This window comes from Euwallacea fornicatus, chromosome 17, assembly GCF_040115645.1.
Source record: "Euwallacea fornicatus isolate EFF26 chromosome 17, ASM4011564v1, whole genome shotgun sequence".
In the NCBI taxonomy this organism is placed as follows: Eukaryota; Metazoa; Arthropoda; class Insecta; order Coleoptera; family Curculionidae; genus Euwallacea; species Euwallacea fornicatus.
Genome location: NC_089557.1, coordinates 371,776 through 391,332, shown reverse-complemented (window position 1 = coordinate 391,332; position 19,557 = coordinate 371,776). Strand labels below are relative to the sequence as shown.

Here is a 19,557-nt window from a genome sequence, read left to right as displayed (position 1 = left end):
ACTGCTCCTTTACTGCATTGTCCAAAAATCCCCTCTGAATGTCGTCGCATTTAAATACATAAAAAATTTAGATTTCACGACAATTTGGTGACTGAAAAAATTTTTCCGATGATAAACAAATTTTTTTGCAGCTGTGCGGCATACTTACAGGACACAAACTCCGGTGAGAGTAGGAAAAGGGGCCGTAACTTAGACATGATATTTGAACTTTATTGAGACTAACGATACGATGCTAGAGCAAGTATTTCCCTACATATACTCTTATAGTGATAGTAGAGAAATTTCGCACTTATCGATTATCGAAGTTTGTGCCGCTATTTCAGCAAGCCGTTGTGCACATTTGTTCTGCTTTTACAATCGTGGCACATCTCAGTAAACAGATGCAATTTTGTAAACCAACGTTTATTAAGGCGGTAAAATAAAAATATACATAAACTGTATAATATATAAAAATAAAATTGTACACATACAATACTTTACAAAATCCGGTGAAATACAGCGAATACTAATTCTTTCGAAGACTGAATATTTCCACATTAAACACATTTAAAGAAAAAAAAACAGTTGTTCGCAGATCAATTTCCTATCTTGGAGCTACACCAAAGACATCTTTGTCTCAGCTCTCGTTTCCTCCGCCAAGCAGCTTCTGGAGCTGGGCTTTCTAATCCATCCGAAAATTTCCTTCAAATGAAACATGTCCTGGAAAGTTGTTCTGAATTGGCGGGACATGGTGCAGTATAGTATGAAATTTATCGAGGAGTTGATCAGGGCCATAATGTCCATAACGTCACCTAGAAGACATTTTAAAAATATGTATATCGAACTTTGCTTTTGCAGGGACGTTTGCCCAGTCCTGAGGCAGTTGAGATAGAAAAACGCATAGTGTCTCCAGTAGCGGACATGTGGCGGGGCAGCTCGATGCGGTGCCAGGGGTCCCTTTACCCGACGATCCGCCACTGGAGGTGTCTGATTCGATTCCAAAGTCACGTGGAAAACGTACATTCTCGGACGGTCTACTTTAGTATTTATGCGAGATAAAAGGAGAATAGGACAAAGAATAAACCGGAGAAAAACTGCCCGTTAACATATCGGAGATTGAACCCGCTTTATGACGAGAGGAGGGTTTCCCGGTGTCCGTCTGCGGGCCTCATTTCAAATAGGGCCATCAACGGACGTGAGTGAGATGTTACATTTAGTTTTTCCTAATTGCGAGTGAGAGGAAAACATGCGAAAGGGAAAATCTTAAAATGTATCTCCCTTAATAAATTGAAATTAATGCTAACTGCAATACTCCTCAAAAGTGGGTAAATCATTTAGGAGTTCGTAGAGCCGGAGCTCTCTAAACAGAATTAAAACCGAAACGTTGCGGAGGGAAACTTTCGCTGGGAAATTGAAAAATATCCTAAACCAGCGGAAGAGAAAATGAGGATTTTCCATTCGTAATAACCGGCAACGCCGCAGAGTACCGCGATATTTCATCGTGCGTGTACGTACCCAATGGGGCGTAGCACTCCTTCAAGAAGATCTTCCCCAAAACGGCGCTGATCAGTCCCAAAATCGCCTGCGGGAACTCGGTCACTAGGAACAAAATCAGCACTGCCAGCAGCATGTGCGTGGTCCTGTCGGCCTGATTTTCTCTGTAGACCTGTACCGCACTGGCCTTCTTCGTCACGTCGTCCTCGGCCAGCTTCTTGTTGCCGCTGAGCAGCTTCATCCTCCTCCTCTTCGCTTCCATGAGCGCACAATTGATTTTGTTGGACAGCAAAGTGAGCAATAGACAAGGAACGAACTTCAAAAGCACCGTGTATATCCAGATGCTCAGGTTGTAGGGGTCGTTAAGGTACAGAACGTAGACGGTCTGGTTTCGAAGATCCGAGAAGTTGTATTTGTGCCTTTGGTCTCTATCCACTATCATGCCCTCAGAGGTGCAAGTCTGCTGGTAGGGGGTGATCTCCAAGGTGGAGAGAATGGGGAAACACATCAAGGGGCACATCACGTAAGTCATGACGATCACCAGAACGGTCCTGCGGTGATTCGAGCAAATTCTGTTGCTGATGACTTGGGTGACGAAGACGTACCTCCACACCGCCAGAATGATGGTGAGACTGCAGGCGATGAAGTGCAAAACTAAGGTGAACAGAGAGTGGAATTTGTAGAACACCGCCCAGCTATAGTTGAAATGGGTGTAGTGAAGGGGGTGCGGTGCCATGTTCCTGTGAATGGTGAAGGGGACGTATTGGAGCATCACGAGGAGGTCGGCGAGGGCCAGCCCGGTGAGGATGCAATTGGTGGGGGAGCGCATGTTTTTAGTGCGCAGGACGCAAATGTTGAAGATGTTGGCGAGTGAACCGAACAGGCAGACCGAGATGCTGAGGTAACCGTGAACGTAGTCTCGGTACTGCTTTCCGAAGTCCCCGAAGTCGCAGTAAGTGACGTTGCTCATGGTGTTATTGAGTGATTTATCTGAAAGTAAGGAAACTGCTTTATCTTTATCAAGGTGATAGTTATCGCGAAAGTTAATCCGACCGAGTTAAGAACTTGCAGAGGGGAAACCCATAGAGTAATCAGGTCTTTAATAGAGCTTTCGAGTATCGCTTTTTCGTTCATTTCGGAGCAGTAAAATTAAAACGGACAGCTGCGTTCCTAATTGCTCACCTATTCGCATGTCGGCGATCGAGGTTGCGGAGACCCTCGGGGGACGCGAACTGGAAATCGTCAAGCAAAATCTCGATTAATTACACCGACGAAGACGTTCGAAACGACAATTTTAGTCTCTATTAAGGCTCAGTTGGGGGCCCAACGAGGCGGTCGTGGCGAGTTTTTTGTGACGTCACCCGAACGACCCGTAGAAAAAGTAGACAAATCGAGCTCGTTCGAGCGCACTTGTCCTTCGTCAATTCCTGCTCGAAACACACTTCAATGCCCAAATCAGGAGTCTCCTCAGCCATCTCTAATTCCCCTTTTCCAGCGAAAACCTCGACGATTTTCCTCCGGCTTAATTGCCAGAAATGATATTTCCAAATGAAGCAATTGACCCTCGACGACGTCCAAATCCTAAATCATCCGAAACGCATTTTCGGCACAAGAGGAAGATTCCCACTTCGAGTTTACTTCACAGGAAAATTTTTGGAACTCATTAAAGTTCTTGCTCGCCTTTTCTTTTTCGTCCATTATCTCGGAATAGAGTGAGATTAAGGAGACTCCTGCCTTCGGGTAATGAACCATTAACAATAACCGGATAAAGGCGGATTAACTATCGAGTTTGTAATTGCGGCGGAAAGCTCTTGTTAAATAGTTTCCCCCAACTGTGTCTACATCACATATCAGCCGATTTATGAGAACGAGCTTTGCGAAGGATTTAGCCTAATTTAGTGCCCCTCGCGTGAACGTCGGCCGAAACTTTCCAGGTGTTTGCGTGAATGGAGCAGTCCCCGCTGGAAAGCAATGGGGGGAACGCCCCCCCGCCCCTCTCGACAGACGAGAAGCTGGAAAATCAAAAATCCGAGAGTTCCGACTGACACACGGTACACCTGTCGGGACGAGGGAGTGGACAGGTTTCGCTCGAAGGAGAAACGCTCCTTTCCGCGAACGCTGGCGAGAAATGTCTTCGGTCTTTCGCAAGGTCGGAGTTTCGAACGCAGTCGACGACATGTTCACGTCCCCGGCATGGGCCGACGTTCGATTGTTTCGAGCAACTACGTTCCGCACTCAGCTCTTCGATTTGCAATCGGACGAAAACGAGGAATGTCGCAAATCCGTAGGGGGCTTTTGTCGATGTTTCATCTCTGGGGCCGCCAAGCTCCTGTTCTTCATCGGTTTTAACGCGGATTTCCTCGCTCCGACCGATTAATGATGTGGAAATTTGGTCTATGCAAATTACATACTGAAACTTTTCCGCGAAAGTACACAGACGCGCCGAAGAAACTAGCTCAACATGGAGCTTGTTCCTCTAAAAACCCCCCATTAATTTGCATATAAACACAGCCTTCCATGCCATGCAGTTCGAGTGTATTAAATTCTACAACCCATTTACATTAATTGTCCTGCCTTTTTCAGTTAAAATGGACTTAAAAGTGTTCTTTTGAACATTAAGGTTAACTCCTTTAGAATAATTTCAATAAAGGGCTTTATTGTTCCGTCACTCGGGGCTCCAAAGGGGCACCGAATCGGGCGCCCCCCCACCTGCAGGCACGAACGATGATTGGCTCGGCAAGTAAAATCGCAGATTCAAGTTTGGTTTTTTTATAATTCACGAGGCGGCCCGCGTCCCGAAGGAGGACTCGCCTCATCTCCTCCCAAATGAGGCATTGTGTCAAGGGGCTTCATGATTTTTTTCCGCTGTGAAACGCGACACAGAAGGAACATTAAAAATTGATGGGTACTCTAATTTCACTTGGGAATAAAGTGGCCCATACGAACTTCGACTCGGAGCCGTTCACTTCACGACGCGGGGGCACTTTTAAGTTTGTTCCCGGACGTTTCTTGGTTTGCGGCGGGGGGCCAGAGGCCCGAAAAGAGCCGACCCATCGGCAGGGGCGCCGCGCCGCTGTCGTCCGATCGCCGTTAATTCGGCGAAGGTGGAAAAATGCGGGAAAAAAAAGTGCTAGAGGGAAGGGCAGGAGGGAAAAATAGTGCAGAAAAAGCTGCAAAAAGGGCGGGGGGAGAGGATCGATGAGAGAGCTTTTTATTGTTGTTGTGGGACCCAAATGATACCCCGATGGATAGCATCAGCCAAAACAAAATTAGATTTGTTACATTTCCCTTCGCCGACAGCTGGAACTACTTCAGAAGGTAAACACAACATGTAAAAACGGGGGGAGACGCCCGATTTCCATGTGCCTCAATTTTCTGCCAGAGCGAATTCGATACGGGGACGAGATTTTGATTTGAGCAAACCCGGACGTTTTTAAGGCCCAATCGCATGCAAATTCGGCCCCGACATTAGCGTAAAAAAACAAAATGTTCGGAATCTGATAAGTTCGATGTCGGAATTCCGGATGGTAATAAAGAATGGACGATCTCTCGCGAGTAGCTCCCATCCATCCAGATTACCGAGATCCCGCGTGAACGGTCCCGGGTTGACCTATTGTGCAATGGAAACCTGCATACGTGTCTCAATCACCTCCAAACGTTTCACGTCTTAATGCAGGAAGGGAAGCCCTATACGCGATTTCCCGGTGAAGAAAATTCTGTTTGAACAACGGTCGACGTAAACGTGTAGGTGGAGAAGTCGGAACGGGAGCGAACGGGAATTGTTTAATGGAAGAATTGCGCTGCTTCGATAGTTTATCTGAGAAATTATTGTGAATTAAAAGCGCCCCGTAATGCGAGGGCTTCGCGGACGGATCAAAAGGTTCGATGGGGGGAATTGATGGTTTCGCGGCGAGCTGCTTCGCATCGGACCTCGGGCCGAAAAGTCTTTTTTTCCGATCGATTTCGCTCGTTAATTCCCACGTAATTTGTTGCTTTCGACGAGCTTCGTGCGCAAAAATTGAATAAATATTTTTCCGAAACACGTTTTTTTTGTTTTTTTTTTTTTTTTTATTTTGGTCATATGTAAATCCAACAACGATCGGCCTGATTGATCTGCGTTTATAATTCACGCCGGAATGATGAAACGTACCGGACGTCCTATTTATTAATTTTTAATGGGCCCCTGTCCGGTCGGAACCGCGTGGACGGAAACACGACGAACATGACGCGTACCGGCCGGAAACTCACGCTCGCGTTCTCACTGGACTACCCGGACTTTTCCGCGCCTAAGGCCCGCATCAAGCGAATTAACATCCTGGAAATCGAACTTCGAGAATGCCGGCCCGCGACGTTCTCGCTCTTACGGCGGCCCCGGTGCCGGGAGCGCGTTCCAAAGTTAATAATTCAAGTGGTTGTGTCCTAGTTGAGCCCCGTATTCACAACGAAACAAACATTTGAATCGAACATTTATGCAATTTATTTCGTTCCCGCTATTATGCGGGAGGTTGGACGGCAAATTGCGCCTTGTGTGAGTAGACAATGACCGAACTGGGCGTCCTTCCGATACATGTGCAATTAGCGAAATCTGTCTCAGCGGTGCCAACCGACGTCTGACGTCAAATTTCCAGTCGCAAGTACCTCAACCCGCAAGATTTTCATCGGACTCGGTTGGTTTCACCCTCGCCGCGTGATTCACATGGCTCAAGATTCGGGCGAAACTTCAAATAAACATTTCAATTCAACCGTACAAGTAAAACGGCTTCTGAACGGTACTCTCGATGATGCTCCACATTAGCGTAGTCGACCTCGTGTCAATGGCGCGGCCTTGAACTGTCACCACCCCCAAAATGGCGGACGGTTTTCCGAGTTTCAGTGCCATCTCGGGCAAGTGCAGGAGCAGACCCTCGCGGCAGACGGGCCGTTCCAAAATTCGGTCTTCTGCGTGCCACTTTGAAAAACTTAATTGTTAGTATTTCCCGCAGTGCGACCCCGAACCCTTTGTGCGGCTCTCAGCTTCGCTTACTCGTAAAAGCATGGAGTTCCCGATAAGTTGATCACGGTCCCGTGTAAAGAACTTCTGCCTGCTAATGCAGTGTTAAAAGTTGTCTTGCGTTGTTAAATTTTGGCTCACGAAGTTCGGAATGAACTTCTCGGGGAGTGTAAAACAACTTGAAATGCTGTTTAGAGCTTAAACTTGCCGGTCTCGGTTATATTAAACTTTCAGCAACACGTGCGTTACTTCCGCACACGACTTTCATTGAATTCAATTGGTTTATTAACTGGCCGAGAATGGATTAGGTACGTAGCCCCACAACGTCTGAGACACGTACAGATGGAAGGACGCTGCTGCGTTACGCATTTGACGTGCACGTCCCCGTCCGCAAAGGTTGCAATCGGCATGCAGAAGGTGAAGTTAAGAGGGAACTGCTCGACAAAAATGCCGTTTCCTCGATGAAACCGGGGTAAATGTAAATGGACGTATTAATGTTTACCGAGAATGTTTTATTCCAAACAACACTTCAGTGGGTTAAATAAATTAGTTCGTGCATCTGGTTATAATAGAGACGCCAGATGCGTTCATTATCATTTATCTGTTATATTAATGTATTGAACATGTCATAGCAATCTCCTTGTGGACGTTCAAAGGTTGTTTCCCGCTGTTCAAAAGGGAGGGATCGTTAACAACTCGCTGCCCCTCAATACCTAAATTTCTCCATCCCCCCATCAAATGCCTTTGTGTAGATATGTCTGTATGCGAGGCGACGTGAATTTTCCTCTTATTATCGAAGGCTCCTTTCGATTTTACCCGACTGCCGCAGTCCGCTTAATGCGATATGGAAACTCAATATAAATAGTATTTTGTTTATGGTTTATGTATCGAATAATAACACGTATTAAAATTTCGGGCGTCATTGAAGAAGCCTCGGGCGTTTTCAAGTGGTCGTGCGAAGTGTGGCGATTTGCGGAGATTATTAAGTGTTGAAGCACTTACGCGTACGGCGTTTGAATGTAAATTCTTGGCGTTTCAGACGCGTAATTGCTGATTTATCACGCTCTCTGCGTTAATTTGAAAAGTTTCCAAGAACGCCGATTTAAAGTCCGAACGCGGCTCTCTTTGCGCCGGGGGGGCACTTCCTTTCCGAGCCCGAGCGGTCCTGAATGGGAGCCTCTACGCGACCACAAAAGACATTTAACACTCCCACGACGTTTCACAAACAACTTTTACTTACCGAGGAAAACTAACGGCAAAACGCGCGACGTCGGCCAATGGGACGCCGTCCACCCGACGCCGTCGAGTAAAACCGCACTTTTGCCTGGAATTCGGGCAAATGCGGGAACAAAGTTAACTTTCCACGATTGCGCGCATTTCCACGAGACACGCGGACTCGCAAAGCCTTATTAAAACACCTTCGGTAATGTGTCAAGAAAAACGCCATGGTCTCGAGTCCCGCTATTACGTTTTTATTTAAATATCATACAAACAGTGCAAAATTTTATCAACTTATTCCTCGCTTTTCTGGTCGCCTTTCGCGCTCGGCTCCCTGGCGTTCTTGGAGAACTCGGACAGATCCCTTCTCATCGAATAGGCGTCCTCGCCGTCCGCGTAATATTTCGGTTCGATTTCCACGGTTTCAAACTTGAGAGAGTTCTTGTAAAGGTTAAGGGCGGCCCTGTTGCTTTTCCTCACGTGCAGAGACACGTACTTGGCGTCGAAGCATTCCACCATGGCTTCGGAGGCTTGGTCCATCAGCTTCTGGGCAAGCCCGAGACGCCTGTGAGAGCGTTTCACCGCCAGCGACGTGATGTGGCCGTGTTTCAAGTCCTCCTGGTCTTCTTCCATTTTCGCCAAAACGTAGCCCACAATTTTGCCTGAATCAAACACGTTCCGATTAGTTTTATGCGGACAAGGCGACGCAGGACTGTGGCGTCCAACTTCTAGGGATTACTCGGTGCATCAATGGCAGACATTCCAGTACGAGAATCCATGTCCGGAAATGTGTAGTGTTAATTGGTAAAATGAAACGCGCCAAACCTCGATGACACACATTTTTGCACTGAGCCGTCTTAAACCACCAGAAGGCCCCGGGGCCTTGAGGAGACATTTCCGGACATGGGTACTTGTGCTCCACTGTCTTCTGTAGCTGCACTGGTTAATGCTTAGAAATTGGATCCCATGCTTCTGAATCCCTCTGCAGAGTAGGGGGTGCAGAGGCGTTCAGGGAAAACGCCCCCGAACAGACTTTTCCTCCTTTAGCCTCGCTAACGTGCACGTTTGTCTGCAAATGGATTGAAGTTTTATTGGAGTGGAATTTTATCAAATATGGACTCTCCCCCGTAGCGACATTTCACAACAAGATAACAGGCAAACAATCATGATATCGCATTAAATTTAAATAAAGTTTCGGAATCCTCGTTATTCAGTGATGCGATGCCACCGTAACGACATCGTCAGAGCTGATAAACCTTGTCGCGTATACACGAACAACTTTTACCATGAACTTTCTTCCGACATTCAGTCTCAAATGCCCGTTGGTGCCCACGTTCTCTTGCCCTGTGAGGTTAAAATCGACCATAGACAAAATCCTGATCGCAAACAGAGGGGAAATTGCCTGCAGAATTATCAAAACAGCTCGGAAATTGGGCGTTCAAACTGTGGCGGTTTACAGTGAGGCCGATCGCGATTCACTGCACGTAACCCTTGCAAATGAGGCCTACGAAATCGGACCTGCACCGGCCGCACAGAGCTACCTCGTGGGGAGCAAACTGTTAAACCTGGCCAAATTGGCGAAGTGCCAAGCGATACATCCGGGCTACGGGTTCCTCTCGGAAAACGCGGAATTCGCCGAGGCTTGCCACGGCGAAGATGTCATTTTTATAGGGCCCCCGGCTTCGGCAATCCGAGACATGGGCATTAAGAGCACCTCCAAACGCATCATGCAACAAGCTGGGGTGCCCATTATCGGAGGGTACCACGGCGAAGACCAAAGCAACGAGAACCTCAGAGAAGAAGCTCGCAAAATCGGATATCCGATCATGATCAAAGCAGTGAAAGGAGGGGGCGGCAAAGGTATGAGAATTGTTCATCGAGAGGAAGACTTCGAGCAGGCCTTGCGGTCTGCTCGAACCGAATCGCAGAAATCTTTCGGGGATTCCGCGGTGCTGCTGGAGAAGTACCTCGAGGAGACCCGTCACGTGGAGGTACAAGTGTTCGCAGACTCTCACGGCAACGCCGTGCATCTCTACGAGAGAGACTGTTCGGTACAACGGAGACATCAGAAAATAATCGAAGAAGCTCCGGCTCCGGGCCTGCCCAGCGATTTACGCGCCGAACTTGGAACTGCAGCGGTACGAGCAGCTAAAGCTGTCGGCTACGTTGGAGCTGGGACTGTAGAGTTCATCCTCGACAAAAAGAATCTAGCATTTCACTTCATGGAAATGAACACGAGGCTTCAGGTGGAACACCCGATAACTGAGATGATCACCGGGATTGATTTGGTCGATTGGCAAATCAAGATTGCTTCTGGTGAGGAACTACCGGTGAAACAGGAAGATATTCCTTTGATGGGGCATGCATTTGAGGCGAGGATCTATGCTGAAAACCCCATGGCCGGGTTTTTGCCTGGGGCTGGAAAATTGGAATTTCTGAGCTCCCCTAAAGTGAACACCGACGTACGAGTGGAGACTGGTAATTATTAATAATGCTAATTATAACACTCTGAACCACCTAGTTGTAGTTGGTCCATAGTTTAGTCTCTGCAGTCTGCAGAGTCCCTTCTAAAGTTTATTGACCATTTACGTAATGACTATTTCTGCTTAATATAGGAGTCAGAGAAGGCGACGAGGTGTCTGTCCACTATGACCCGATGATCGCTAAACTTGTGGTTTGGGGCCGAGACCGGCAAGAGTCCCTTACGAAACTAAGTGCAAAACTACTCGAATACAACATTGTCGGCCTGGAAACTAACATCAACTTCTTGCTGCAGCTGGCCAACCACCCGGAATTTCAAGCGGCCAACGTGTACACAGATTTCATAAAGGATCATCAAGAGGCTTTATTAAAGCCCTATAAGCCCGTCAAAGAAGACCTAATAATGGCGTCTGTGGTCTTGATTTTAGAAGAGAAATCTCACGAAACTCATCAATACAATCCATTTGTTGTGGAGTCAAACTTTCGATTAAACCACCTGTATGAGAGGAAGCTGAAATTTACATTCCAAGAGGAGAATTTCGGCAGTATTGTGAGATTCATAGACTCCAAAGACAACTATGAAATTTCCTGCGATGACGGGCAAACATGGGACTCGGTATCAGCATCTTTCAACCTTATGGAACATACGCTAAATTGCTCGATTAATGGGCATAGGTTGCAGACAAAAGTGTTCAAAAACCAGGAACGTCTTGCAGTTTTTGGTGTCAAAGGCAAGGTGGAATTTGGAATCCCTTCGAGTAATTATAATTTAGAGGACAGAGACTCAGAATTAGAGAGCAGCAATAAAGCTGTAGCTCCCATGCCAGGAATTTTAGACAAGCTATTTGTAAAAGTTGGAGATTCGGTGCAAAAGGGAGACCCACTGTTTGTGCTAATAGCAATGAAAATGGAGCACCTAGTCAAAGCCTCAAAAGATGCTAAAATAGCTAACGTTCCATTTAAAGCAGGAGAGAGTGTGCCAAAAGATGCTACAATCATTCAATTTGAAACTGTATCTTAAATTTACTTTTTAATAAATGTTCTCAATACGCACCATTTTCATCCTCGGCCACATAGCTCAATTGTGGCCAACTTAGTCCATGATAAAAGTAGTATTTCATCTGATAGTTCTCAGGCAGACACAGCAAATTGCAGTGTTGCATGTTCATAAGGTCCTCAGGTCTGGCACATCGAATATTCATATCGCTTGTAATATAATGCTACTTAACTAGGGCTAAAATCAGTCTTTTCTAGTCTTCTTCAGTTTAGTTCGGCCTGTTTTAGGCAGGTCTGGGGAGGAGTCCTTGGCTTTTCGGGCACTGTTCAGTAAGTCTTTGACGAATTTGAATCTCCGGAGGACCAGCACCCACAAGAGGTACCAAGCTGCCAAGAAGATAGTTGAAGTTGTAAGAAAATTTACATATAATGCAACAGAAAGGTAAAAACACAAAGGAAGGAGTCTTTTTGCGTTACTTTACCTAGGGCTACGAAAATTAGCACTATAAGAACTGCTGCTGTATAAGAAAAGATAGCTAAAACTATATTATCTTTCATTATATTTCTACCCTAAAAACTACAACGAAAAAACCTAATAAGCAAAGCAAAGAGGTGAACGCTCTACATGAATAATCGCCATGTTGAATTTTGGATGGTAGATTTCGCTGTTATAAAATGAATTCCGGCCTCACTTTGCATTTTCTTTAATGGAAATATTCACAGTAATTAATGTCGTGTTCTTACTTTAGCGAATTAAACAGAATCTCGGTCAAAGAACTGAGGAAACCTGAGAAATACCCAAAAATTTATATTTAATTTCAGAAATGAGGTTAAGGTTAAAGACGTTAGAGTGATGACAGGAGTTGAGGACGTCAAATCTGACATCATTAAATCCGAAAAGAGGCAACCCAAAATACCACACTACTAATGAGCGCCATCTATAATACAACGGAAAAAATTCTATTAAAAAATATGCATCAGTTTTTTTAGTCGGTTACAATGTATAGGAATCTGTAAACTGTCAACTTCGCCGTTGGACAGTTAACCTCGATCTTCCTTCGAATTTCACTATAACACTGTTTTTGTTGATAAACGCCTTTAATGCTCTTTTTATTTATAATTTTTGTATTAAATTAACCACATATTAAATAAAAAAAAACCAAAAATAAAACAACAATTTTTCTCGACACGACCGACGTGAGTCAAAATGGGGCGCCGGTCAATCAACACCACCAAGAGTGGGAAATACATGAATCCCACAGATCAAGCAAGTAAAGATCCTTTTAAAAAGCCCTTTTGTAAATCGTATTTAACCAGTAAACCATTGCAGGAAAAGAGGCGAGAAAGCAAGAACTTAAGAAGAACAAAAAACAAAGACAGATGGTGAGAGCAGCTGTTCTCAAAGGCAAAGACCCACATCAGATCCTTGAGGAAATGGAGAAAATAGATCAAATGGAGTTCAACGTAAACCAGCCATCACCACTCAATGAAAAAGTATTAAGGGAGAAACGAAAAAAGTTGAGAGACACGTTAGATAGAGTAATGGGCATGTACCACAAAGATGATCAGGATAAATTTGCCGATTTGAAAAAGAGGCAGTTGGAATATGAAGTGAAACGAGCTCAGCTGGTCGCGTTTTTTGAGTCTGTGAAAACTGCTCAAAGTGTGACGGTGGATGAGATTCCATTGCCCCAATTACCACAGCAGAATGTGGCCAACTCAATCCCATTACCTGTAGGGGAGAGGAAACCTGAGGTTCCAATTTATTCCATTGCCACTGCATTAAAATTCCAAGCATTAGGGATACCAGTAAGGTAATGTGGTTTTATATGTAAAGTTGCTATATATTAAACAGCAATTTCTTAATTAGAGAGCCTCCAGGTTGTCCCCCAGGTCCCCCACCAGACATTAACGATGAAGGAGAAGTGGAAGACTTTTCTTTCAAACATGTTTCCCTAGAAGATGACCGTATTGTTGAAGAAATGACAGCAGATGAAAGCAATGAAGCCACTTCTCAAAATCCGAATGTCCCTGTAGGCAAACCCACATCCCTACAGCAAAAAATGGTTGCTCTTTCTGGACAGAATGTTGATGAGTTTATGAAGGAAATGGAAACTGTTCACAAGAAAAAGGAAAGAGAAGATGCAGAATCTTTACTCCCACCAGGCACTAATGAACCAGTTCCTACTCTGCCAGCAATGCCACCTTCCAACCCACCACCTACAATGCCTCCCCCACTTATTTATGCGACAGGAAGTGGAATTCGATTACCTCCAGGTACTTTGACCTTTCAAATGTTCACAATAACTCAGCTCATTATTATTTTTTGTGTGGATTTCCTGATTCTAATTGTATTTAAAGGTCCTCCGCCAGGCCGACCTCTCATGCCCCCTGGACCACCCCCAGGTCTTCCACCAATTAGACTACCGGGAACAGGACCTCGTCTTATTAGAATCCCAGTGCCACCCTTGGTACCCCAAACCATACCCAAACCAAACATTTTGTCGGCGGCTCCTCAGCTGATCAACCGCAACGAGTCGACCAAACAAGGAGCGACTATATCGGCGAAGCCTCAAATTCGAAATCTCAGTGCCGACGTCACGCGATTTGTGCCTTCAACATTGAGGGTAAAGCGGGAGGAGAAGAAGTGGAAACCTGTGACGAGTTTGGCAAGGGAATTGAAGCAAAAAGAGATGCACTTGAACAATCAGCTAGTCGGGGGGCAACACAAAGACGATGCTTATAAGAGATTTATGGAAGAGATGGAAGGACTCATGTAGATGTGTTTGTTTTATTTGTGGTGTATATAGAGAATATTAATGCAAGTTAGATAAGTAGTTTTTGTCTTTTTTTCAATTTAGTCAAGTTTCAATATTTCTTTCTATCCATCCCATCATACTACTTTCCCCCCATCAAAGAACCATTGGAGTTGCTTTTGCTAATTTTTTGGATCGGGCTAGTTAAGTAAAACCAATAGTAAATAGTTTTGTAGAAACATTTATTTTCAAAGAACAGCAATGTGTCTGAAAAGCAGAATATACTAGGCACATAAAACTGAATCAAAATCAGGTATCTCATTCCGAATTTTACACTCGGCTATCTTCCAAAATGCCTTTGGCCCAATATAGAGTTCTGTCACGGTTGGATCATTGCGCATGTCCTTCCTCCATTTAAGCAAAACTGGAATGTGGTTGTCTGAAAAGGGCAGTTTTTGCTCAAATTTTAAAGCAATGCTGCCCACTCTTTCTGCCCAAGGCCAAAACATGTAATCAACCTGGAATTCAAGCCCTTTATTGATTTTCTAAATTTTCAAAGAATATTACCATTTTGGGTGTGTCACCTCCAAAATATGTAGTACCTCTGTTTGAGAGTTCATCATTCAAAGGTTGCAATGCTTCGAGTAATACTGTAACTGCTTCGTCAGGTGTGTTAACCTCATTCCCAAAGAGGCATTTATTGAAAGCCTCAACAGCTGTGCCTATTTTTTGAATAACCTCTTTGTCCTGTTGCTTCAAAGCTGGCTCCGCCGGATACAAAGGATTGTCCGAAAATTGTTCGTCTAAATAGTCACATATATCCAAGCTTTCTACCACCACCTTGTCACCATGAACTAGGGCCGGTACTTTACCTAAATCAGTGAGTTTGTATTGCTAGAGGAAATTCTAAAAAAAAGTATTGACCTTCTGGGTGGATCTGCAAATACCATTCGGGCTTTACCATTAAGTTGATGTTGACTACATCGTGAGGGACTTGCTTAGCTTTCAAGACCAATTTGACGCGGTGAGCAAAGGGGCAGAATTGCATAGAAAAGAGCCGTAGCAGTCCATCTTGCCTTGGGGGTTCGACGGAACCTTGATCATTGGATATGTAGAGTTCGCGAGGAAAACACTCTTGTTTTGTGTAGGGTATGCTTACCTTTAGATAAGTGGCTGGAAGACATTATAGATTAGATAAACGTATACGAGATTTTTTTAATAAAATACGTATTTGGTAAATAGAAAAACATCTGATTCCTGTCAGACTAGGTGTTCGGTTTGCGTGAGAGTTTTCGTAGTCTATTTCACTCTAACTTGCGACAAATTGAAGGACAAAGTGAAACAAAAACAAATATTTCATATTGCATTTATTGCATGTTAACTCTGAGTAAACAACGTAAACATCAACAACACTTTATTTTTCGACATTCAACCACTTAATCTATGTAGTCTATCCTATAGTATCCTATAATTTACGCTTGTACTTTTCCTCAATCCAGGGATGAGTCATGACTCCCTTCAAATTTAGACGCTCCTTGCCGTCTATTACTACCAACTAAAAGCAAAAATGCACGATTTACGTTATAAAACGAACTCCTTTCTCTTACCCGATCAATAAGGTCTCTGGCTCCTACAGTTATAAATCTCTCATATTTCAAATCTCTGTTCCTAATTCGCTTGTACGTGTCGTTTGGTTCTTTGCTTTCGAAGGGTGGATATCCGTGCAAAAATTCATAACATAAAATACCTAGAAATCATGGTATGTGCTAATATATGGAAGTCTTGGTGCCTTCACCAAGACGACAATATCCATAGAAATGTTAAAATTAAAGCAAAGTTTTGGTGGTTTCCATGGAAAGTATCAGTTAAGGAGCATTGCCACGTTATAGACACACACCTAAACACCAATAATCCACAAAATGCTTGTAGCGCTTCCCATCTACCATCTCAGGGGCCAAATAATCTAAAGTGCCACACATAGTCTTGCGATTCATTGACTGAGTATGCACGGACCAACCAAAATCGGCGACCTTAACGTCCCCAGTAATAGTGAGGATCAGATTTTCCGGCTTAATGTCTCGGTGGATGACATTGTTTTGGTGGCAGTATTCAAGACCATCAGCCACCTGATAAACATATTTTGCCGCAGTCTCTTCATCAAATCTTCCATTGGGGGCTGCTTTCAGATGGTTGTAAAGCTCTCCTTTTCCACCATACTCCAATACAAGGTAAATGCGGTGGGAGTCGTGGAACCAGGTCAAGAGTTGCAAGATATTAGGGTGCCTGTAAATGAGGTTGGTTGAAACCAATGTTCTTAAAATGTAGGTGGAGTTTTTCTACTTAAGATTGCTCTGTATTTCAATTTCTCGCAGCACTTGACGCTCTACTTTGTTCTTGACAAGTTCCTTTTTGATCAATGTCTTGAGGGCTACCAGGAAGTCGGTTTTTTTCTCCTTTGCAAGATAAACTTTTCCAAATTTACCCTCGCCTAGCTTTGTTCCTATGTCAAAGTCTTTTAAAGACCAAGGATAACTGAAAATTGACAATGCTAAGGGTCAGGTCTTAAATTAACTGGACTTGAATATGAGGCGAAAGAGCCATGTTGGTCTTTCAGAATGTGTGAAAATGGGCCCCGTTATTAGAGAGCTCTGTTTACAAAGGGATTTAATACAGAATAGGGGACATTAAAGACTTACTCGTCGTTGTTATAAGCGGGGTGCTCCATCGCCTTTTTAACATAGTCTCTAGTAGAGGCCAGGAGTTCGCTAGGAACTTTGAGGGTCTTCATGTATTTGTCGACCTGGTGATCGATATCTCCCATTTTCGCCTCTTCAAGGAACAGGTCAGATTGCTCAGAAACGGACGACGGTTAAAATTAATATGACAACATTCAAATTTGAATGGATGAAAACCAGTGTTGCCAGGTCAACCCTTTCTCTTGTTCTATAAACGTCAAGAACTTCAATTCCCTCTGTCACCTGTCACAGTATTTTTTTTAGCAAAAATCTACCACTGATAAAAACAACAAATCTTTATTTACTGCCGATTTTCTCTTAAACATTTTGTGATGTTTCGCACCTTGCCGTGTTGAACGCTGCTTATGCTTGTTGGCGCTCAAAAAGGATGAGTGCCATGTCACCATCGGAGGTAAGAATTCACCTATGAAGTGACCCCCCTGATTCTCACCTTCACAGAGACGTTTGCAAAAAGAACTGATGTCCCTCATTAAAGACCCCCCTCCAGGAGTGTCTGTGGACACTGAACAGGCAGAGCAAAATCTTTTATTGTAAGTAATCAAAAATATATTTTTTTAATCCTGTCAACAACCTTAACTGTCCAGATGGACAATTCACATGGAGGGTGCTATAGGAACGCTCTATGAAGGCGAGAGCTTCCAACTCCAATTCAAATTTAGCAATAAATATCCGTTCGATTCTCCTGAGGTGATATTTGTGGGCAATAACATACCTGTGCATCCTCACGTGTACAGTAATGGACACATATGCTTGTCGATTTTAACTGACGATTGGTCCCCTGCCTTGTCTGTTCAGTCAGTGTGCCTGTCCATTGTGTCAATGCTCAGTAGTTGTAAGGAGAAGGTGAGTGATTTGCTAGGAGGGAAAAAAGGATTACTGGGTTGTGTTTCAGCAACGTCCGCCAGACAATGCTTTGTATGTTAAGACTTGCAGTAAAAATCCAAAGAAGACGAAATGGTGGTACCACGGTGAGTTTATTCAATCTGGATGCTTGGAGAATTATGAGAGTTTGGGTTTCAGATGACTCTGTTTAATGCCAGGGATGGTTGGCAGTTATATTATTTTTATACATGATTTTCATTACATATAAAATGCCTATAAAGCGAGACTAATATTATTTTTATTCCTAGAATTAGTACTTATTCCATAGGATAAATAGCAGGTTTATGTGACTATAGGAAGGTTTTATTCGTTTTTCTTCTCATTGTTATACTTTCTGTGATAACCTTTCAGTGTAATGGACACTACCACTTTATGCTAAAATTCTTCTATTGTTTTGTTGATGTTTGCTGTTTGCAATCACCACCTTTCTCATTGTTTTTATTTTAATAGTGTGACCTGCAATAGTTCAGTGTTTCATGTAAGGAAATGCCTGTACGAATTTCTAAATAGAGGACACATTGAAGTTTCCTATATTAATTATTCATAATTAATTATTTTATTTAGTGAAGTATTCGAAATTATTGTAAAACTACATTATGTAAATTGATTTAGTAGTAGTAATATACAATGTATTACAACGTTGAAAATTGGGTGTTTGGAATTAGTCCCATTAGAAAAACACCAATAACAATAAATAAAATCTTTATTGCTATAAATTCCATACTTCAACCATCATTTGTCAGCATTTTTTCAAACTTGGACCAATATAATCAAATCTGGTCTTGCTTTGTAATTATAAGGGATGACCATCAATAAGAAATATATCATCCCGTTTTAATCTGCACACAGCGTTCAATTTGCTACTACTTCTTCGTTAATTCCACTTTTCTCTTCAAAAAAGGCTTTTCTCTGCACTATAGGCAAATGCTTATTCCTAAGAAAGAAATTGTCATTCCCTAGTGCAGTATAAACACTCTCCCCCTCTTTGCCCATCAGAATCCTCAACGCCTTATTTCTTTCTAATATTTTGGTATAAAACTCTCTGCCGCCCTCAGCAAAAATTGGACTCAACTCCTTCAACTCCAAATCGATTTTCTTCTCATAGTAGTTTTGTGTCAAGTCTTTAATCATAATATAATACCCAAAACTGAACAACCCAACTAAGCCGTAGGAGAAAAATCTCAGAGCTTGAGGTTTGACATATAAATTCAGTTTTTGATTTAACATTGTGCTGGTTGTGTATGTCATAGTGCAGAAGAAAAAAGCATATGCAGTATCAAAACAAAGTTTAAAGCTGTCTCTCATTTTTATGTCCCTAGCTATAGCATACATCTGAGCATTCTCGGGCACTATCAGGGATTTTATTAACTGCCTACCTTCATCTGTGTCCCAAATAACTGATGCTTGGTTGACCTTTAATACCCCTCCTTATAGAAGACTCTTTATTGGACGTAGCAACCACAATGACTTACCCGTATGTTAGACTTGTCCACGTCCATTTCCTTATTGTATCGGAAGTTCACAGGCATTCCAATATGCACTCCAAAACGTCCAGGCGCTCCTATGCTAAACATGTCAAAGCCACTAGCCATGAATGGCTCAAACCGAAACCTTTCAGATTTGTGTATATTCAGTAAATCTAAAGTTTTCTCAAATCGTTGAAGTAGGACATCTGAGACTGGCACTGAGATTCCCTTGCTGATATAGTTAATGGTAATATTGAGTGAATGTTGTAATGAAACTTACTTGTAAAATTGTACTAACTCCTTGTAATGGGTCACCAGAATGGTGTGGGGCAAAACATGTCCTAAGACCAGTGAAATGGTCACGGTACTGGACCCAAGATATAGCCACTTTTTGCCGTTTTCAGAGAGCAACCATCTCCTAATTTTGAGGCCTATGTTCGACATGGGGGCTTCGTGTGATTAAAACAGTGTAAAGGAGAACATAGCCTTTAAATTCAAAGAAATATTGAGGTTAGGTACTTACACTCTTAATCTCAGTC

General features: G+C 43.4%; 8 protein-coding genes across 12 annotated transcripts; 3 read left to right on the top strand and 5 right to left on the bottom strand.

Annotated features, from left to right (window-relative positions):
• Positions 1-391: 391 nt before the first annotated feature.
• On the bottom strand, positions 392-7,853 carry LOC136344783 (G-protein coupled receptor dmsr-1-like). Of its 3 annotated transcripts, XM_066292569.1 has the most exons (4): positions 2,656-3,388; positions 2,079-2,463; positions 1,495-2,024; positions 392-791 (listed from the first exon to the last, which is right to left on the bottom strand). In XM_066292569.1, the coding sequence occupies exons 1-4, from the start codon at positions 2,663-2,665 to the stop codon at positions 595-597; spliced, it is 1,122 nt and encodes a 373-aa protein (XP_066148666.1). In that variant the 5' UTR covers positions 2,666-3,388; the 3' UTR covers positions 392-594. The 3 variants fall into 3 exon arrangements, with proteins under 3 accessions (XP_066148666.1, XP_066148665.1, XP_066148664.1); XM_066292568.1 differs by lacking the exon at positions 2,656-3,388 and adding an exon at positions 7,704-7,853 and having other exon boundaries at positions 1,495-2,463; XM_066292567.1 differs by having other exon boundaries at positions 1,495-2,463; positions 2,656-3,386.
• Positions 7,854-7,914: 61 nt separating this feature from the next.
• vnc (GNAT family N-acetyltransferase vnc) lies at positions 7,915-12,023 on the bottom strand. 2 transcript variants are annotated; one of them, XM_066292570.1, is made up of 3 exons: positions 11,903-12,023; positions 11,217-11,545; positions 7,915-8,343 (listed from the first exon to the last, which is right to left on the bottom strand). In XM_066292570.1, the coding sequence occupies exons 2-3, from the start codon at positions 11,362-11,364 to the stop codon at positions 7,976-7,978; spliced, it is 516 nt and encodes a 171-aa protein (XP_066148667.1). In that variant the 5' UTR covers positions 11,365-11,545; positions 11,903-12,023; the 3' UTR covers positions 7,915-7,975. The 2 variants fall into 2 exon arrangements, with proteins under 2 accessions (XP_066148667.1, XP_066148668.1); XM_066292571.1 differs by lacking the exon at positions 11,903-12,023 and adding an exon at positions 11,641-11,884.
• On the top strand, positions 8,406-11,215 carry Mccc1 (Methylcrotonoyl-CoA carboxylase 1). The gene is made up of 2 exons (XM_066292565.1): positions 8,406-10,159; positions 10,297-11,215. The coding sequence occupies exons 1-2, from the start codon at positions 8,968-8,970 to the stop codon at positions 11,181-11,183; spliced, it is 2,079 nt and encodes a 692-aa protein (XP_066148662.1). The 5' UTR covers positions 8,406-8,967; the 3' UTR covers positions 11,184-11,215.
• Positions 12,024-12,189: 166 nt separating the features above from the next.
• Positions 12,190-13,995, top strand: LOC136344782 (WW domain-binding protein 11). The gene is made up of 4 exons (XM_066292566.1): positions 12,190-12,429; positions 12,489-12,972; positions 13,029-13,435; positions 13,520-13,995. Exons 1-4 carry the CDS (start codon positions 12,366-12,368, stop codon positions 13,936-13,938), a joined length of 1,374 nt encoding a protein of 457 aa, XP_066148663.1. The 5' UTR covers positions 12,190-12,365; the 3' UTR covers positions 13,939-13,995.
• A 146-nt stretch (positions 13,996-14,141) lies between these two features.
• Positions 14,142-15,203, bottom strand: LOC136344451 (pyrimidodiazepine synthase-like). Of its 2 annotated transcripts, none has more exons than XM_066291929.1 (4): positions 15,074-15,203; positions 14,839-15,009; positions 14,482-14,786; positions 14,142-14,432 (listed from the first exon to the last, which is right to left on the bottom strand). In XM_066291929.1, exons 1-4 carry the CDS (start codon positions 15,096-15,098, stop codon positions 14,199-14,201), a joined length of 735 nt encoding a protein of 244 aa, XP_066148026.1. In that variant the 5' UTR covers positions 15,099-15,203; the 3' UTR covers positions 14,142-14,198. The 2 variants fall into 2 exon arrangements, with proteins under 2 accessions (XP_066148026.1, XP_066148027.1); XM_066291930.1 differs by having other exon boundaries at positions 14,482-14,808; positions 14,876-15,009.
• A 63-nt stretch (positions 15,204-15,266) lies between these two features.
• On the bottom strand, positions 15,267-16,860 carry LOC136344419 (aurora kinase B-like). Its single transcript, XM_066291871.1, has 5 exons — positions 16,611-16,860; positions 16,255-16,446; positions 15,812-16,197; positions 15,522-15,661; positions 15,267-15,469 (listed from the first exon to the last, which is right to left on the bottom strand). The coding sequence occupies exons 1-5, from the start codon at positions 16,733-16,735 to the stop codon at positions 15,380-15,382; spliced, it is 933 nt and encodes a 310-aa protein (XP_066147968.1). The 5' UTR covers positions 16,736-16,860; the 3' UTR covers positions 15,267-15,379.
• Positions 16,861-16,904: 44 nt separating this feature from the next.
• Positions 16,905-18,199, top strand: LOC136344420 (ubiquitin-conjugating enzyme E2 W). Its single transcript, XM_066291872.1, has 5 exons — positions 16,905-17,061; positions 17,109-17,200; positions 17,255-17,513; positions 17,563-17,638; positions 17,691-18,199. The coding sequence occupies exons 1-5, from the start codon at positions 17,038-17,040 to the stop codon at positions 17,702-17,704; spliced, it is 465 nt and encodes a 154-aa protein (XP_066147969.1). The 5' UTR covers positions 16,905-17,037; the 3' UTR covers positions 17,705-18,199.
• Positions 18,200-18,237: 38 nt separating this feature from the next.
• On the bottom strand, positions 18,238-19,535 carry LOC136344418 (transmembrane protein 177). The gene is made up of 3 exons (XM_066291870.1): positions 19,299-19,535; positions 19,025-19,250; positions 18,238-18,965 (listed from the first exon to the last, which is right to left on the bottom strand). Exons 1-3 carry the CDS (start codon positions 19,460-19,462, stop codon positions 18,405-18,407), a joined length of 951 nt encoding a protein of 316 aa, XP_066147967.1. The 5' UTR covers positions 19,463-19,535; the 3' UTR covers positions 18,238-18,404.
• Positions 19,536-19,557: the final 22 nt, after the last annotated feature.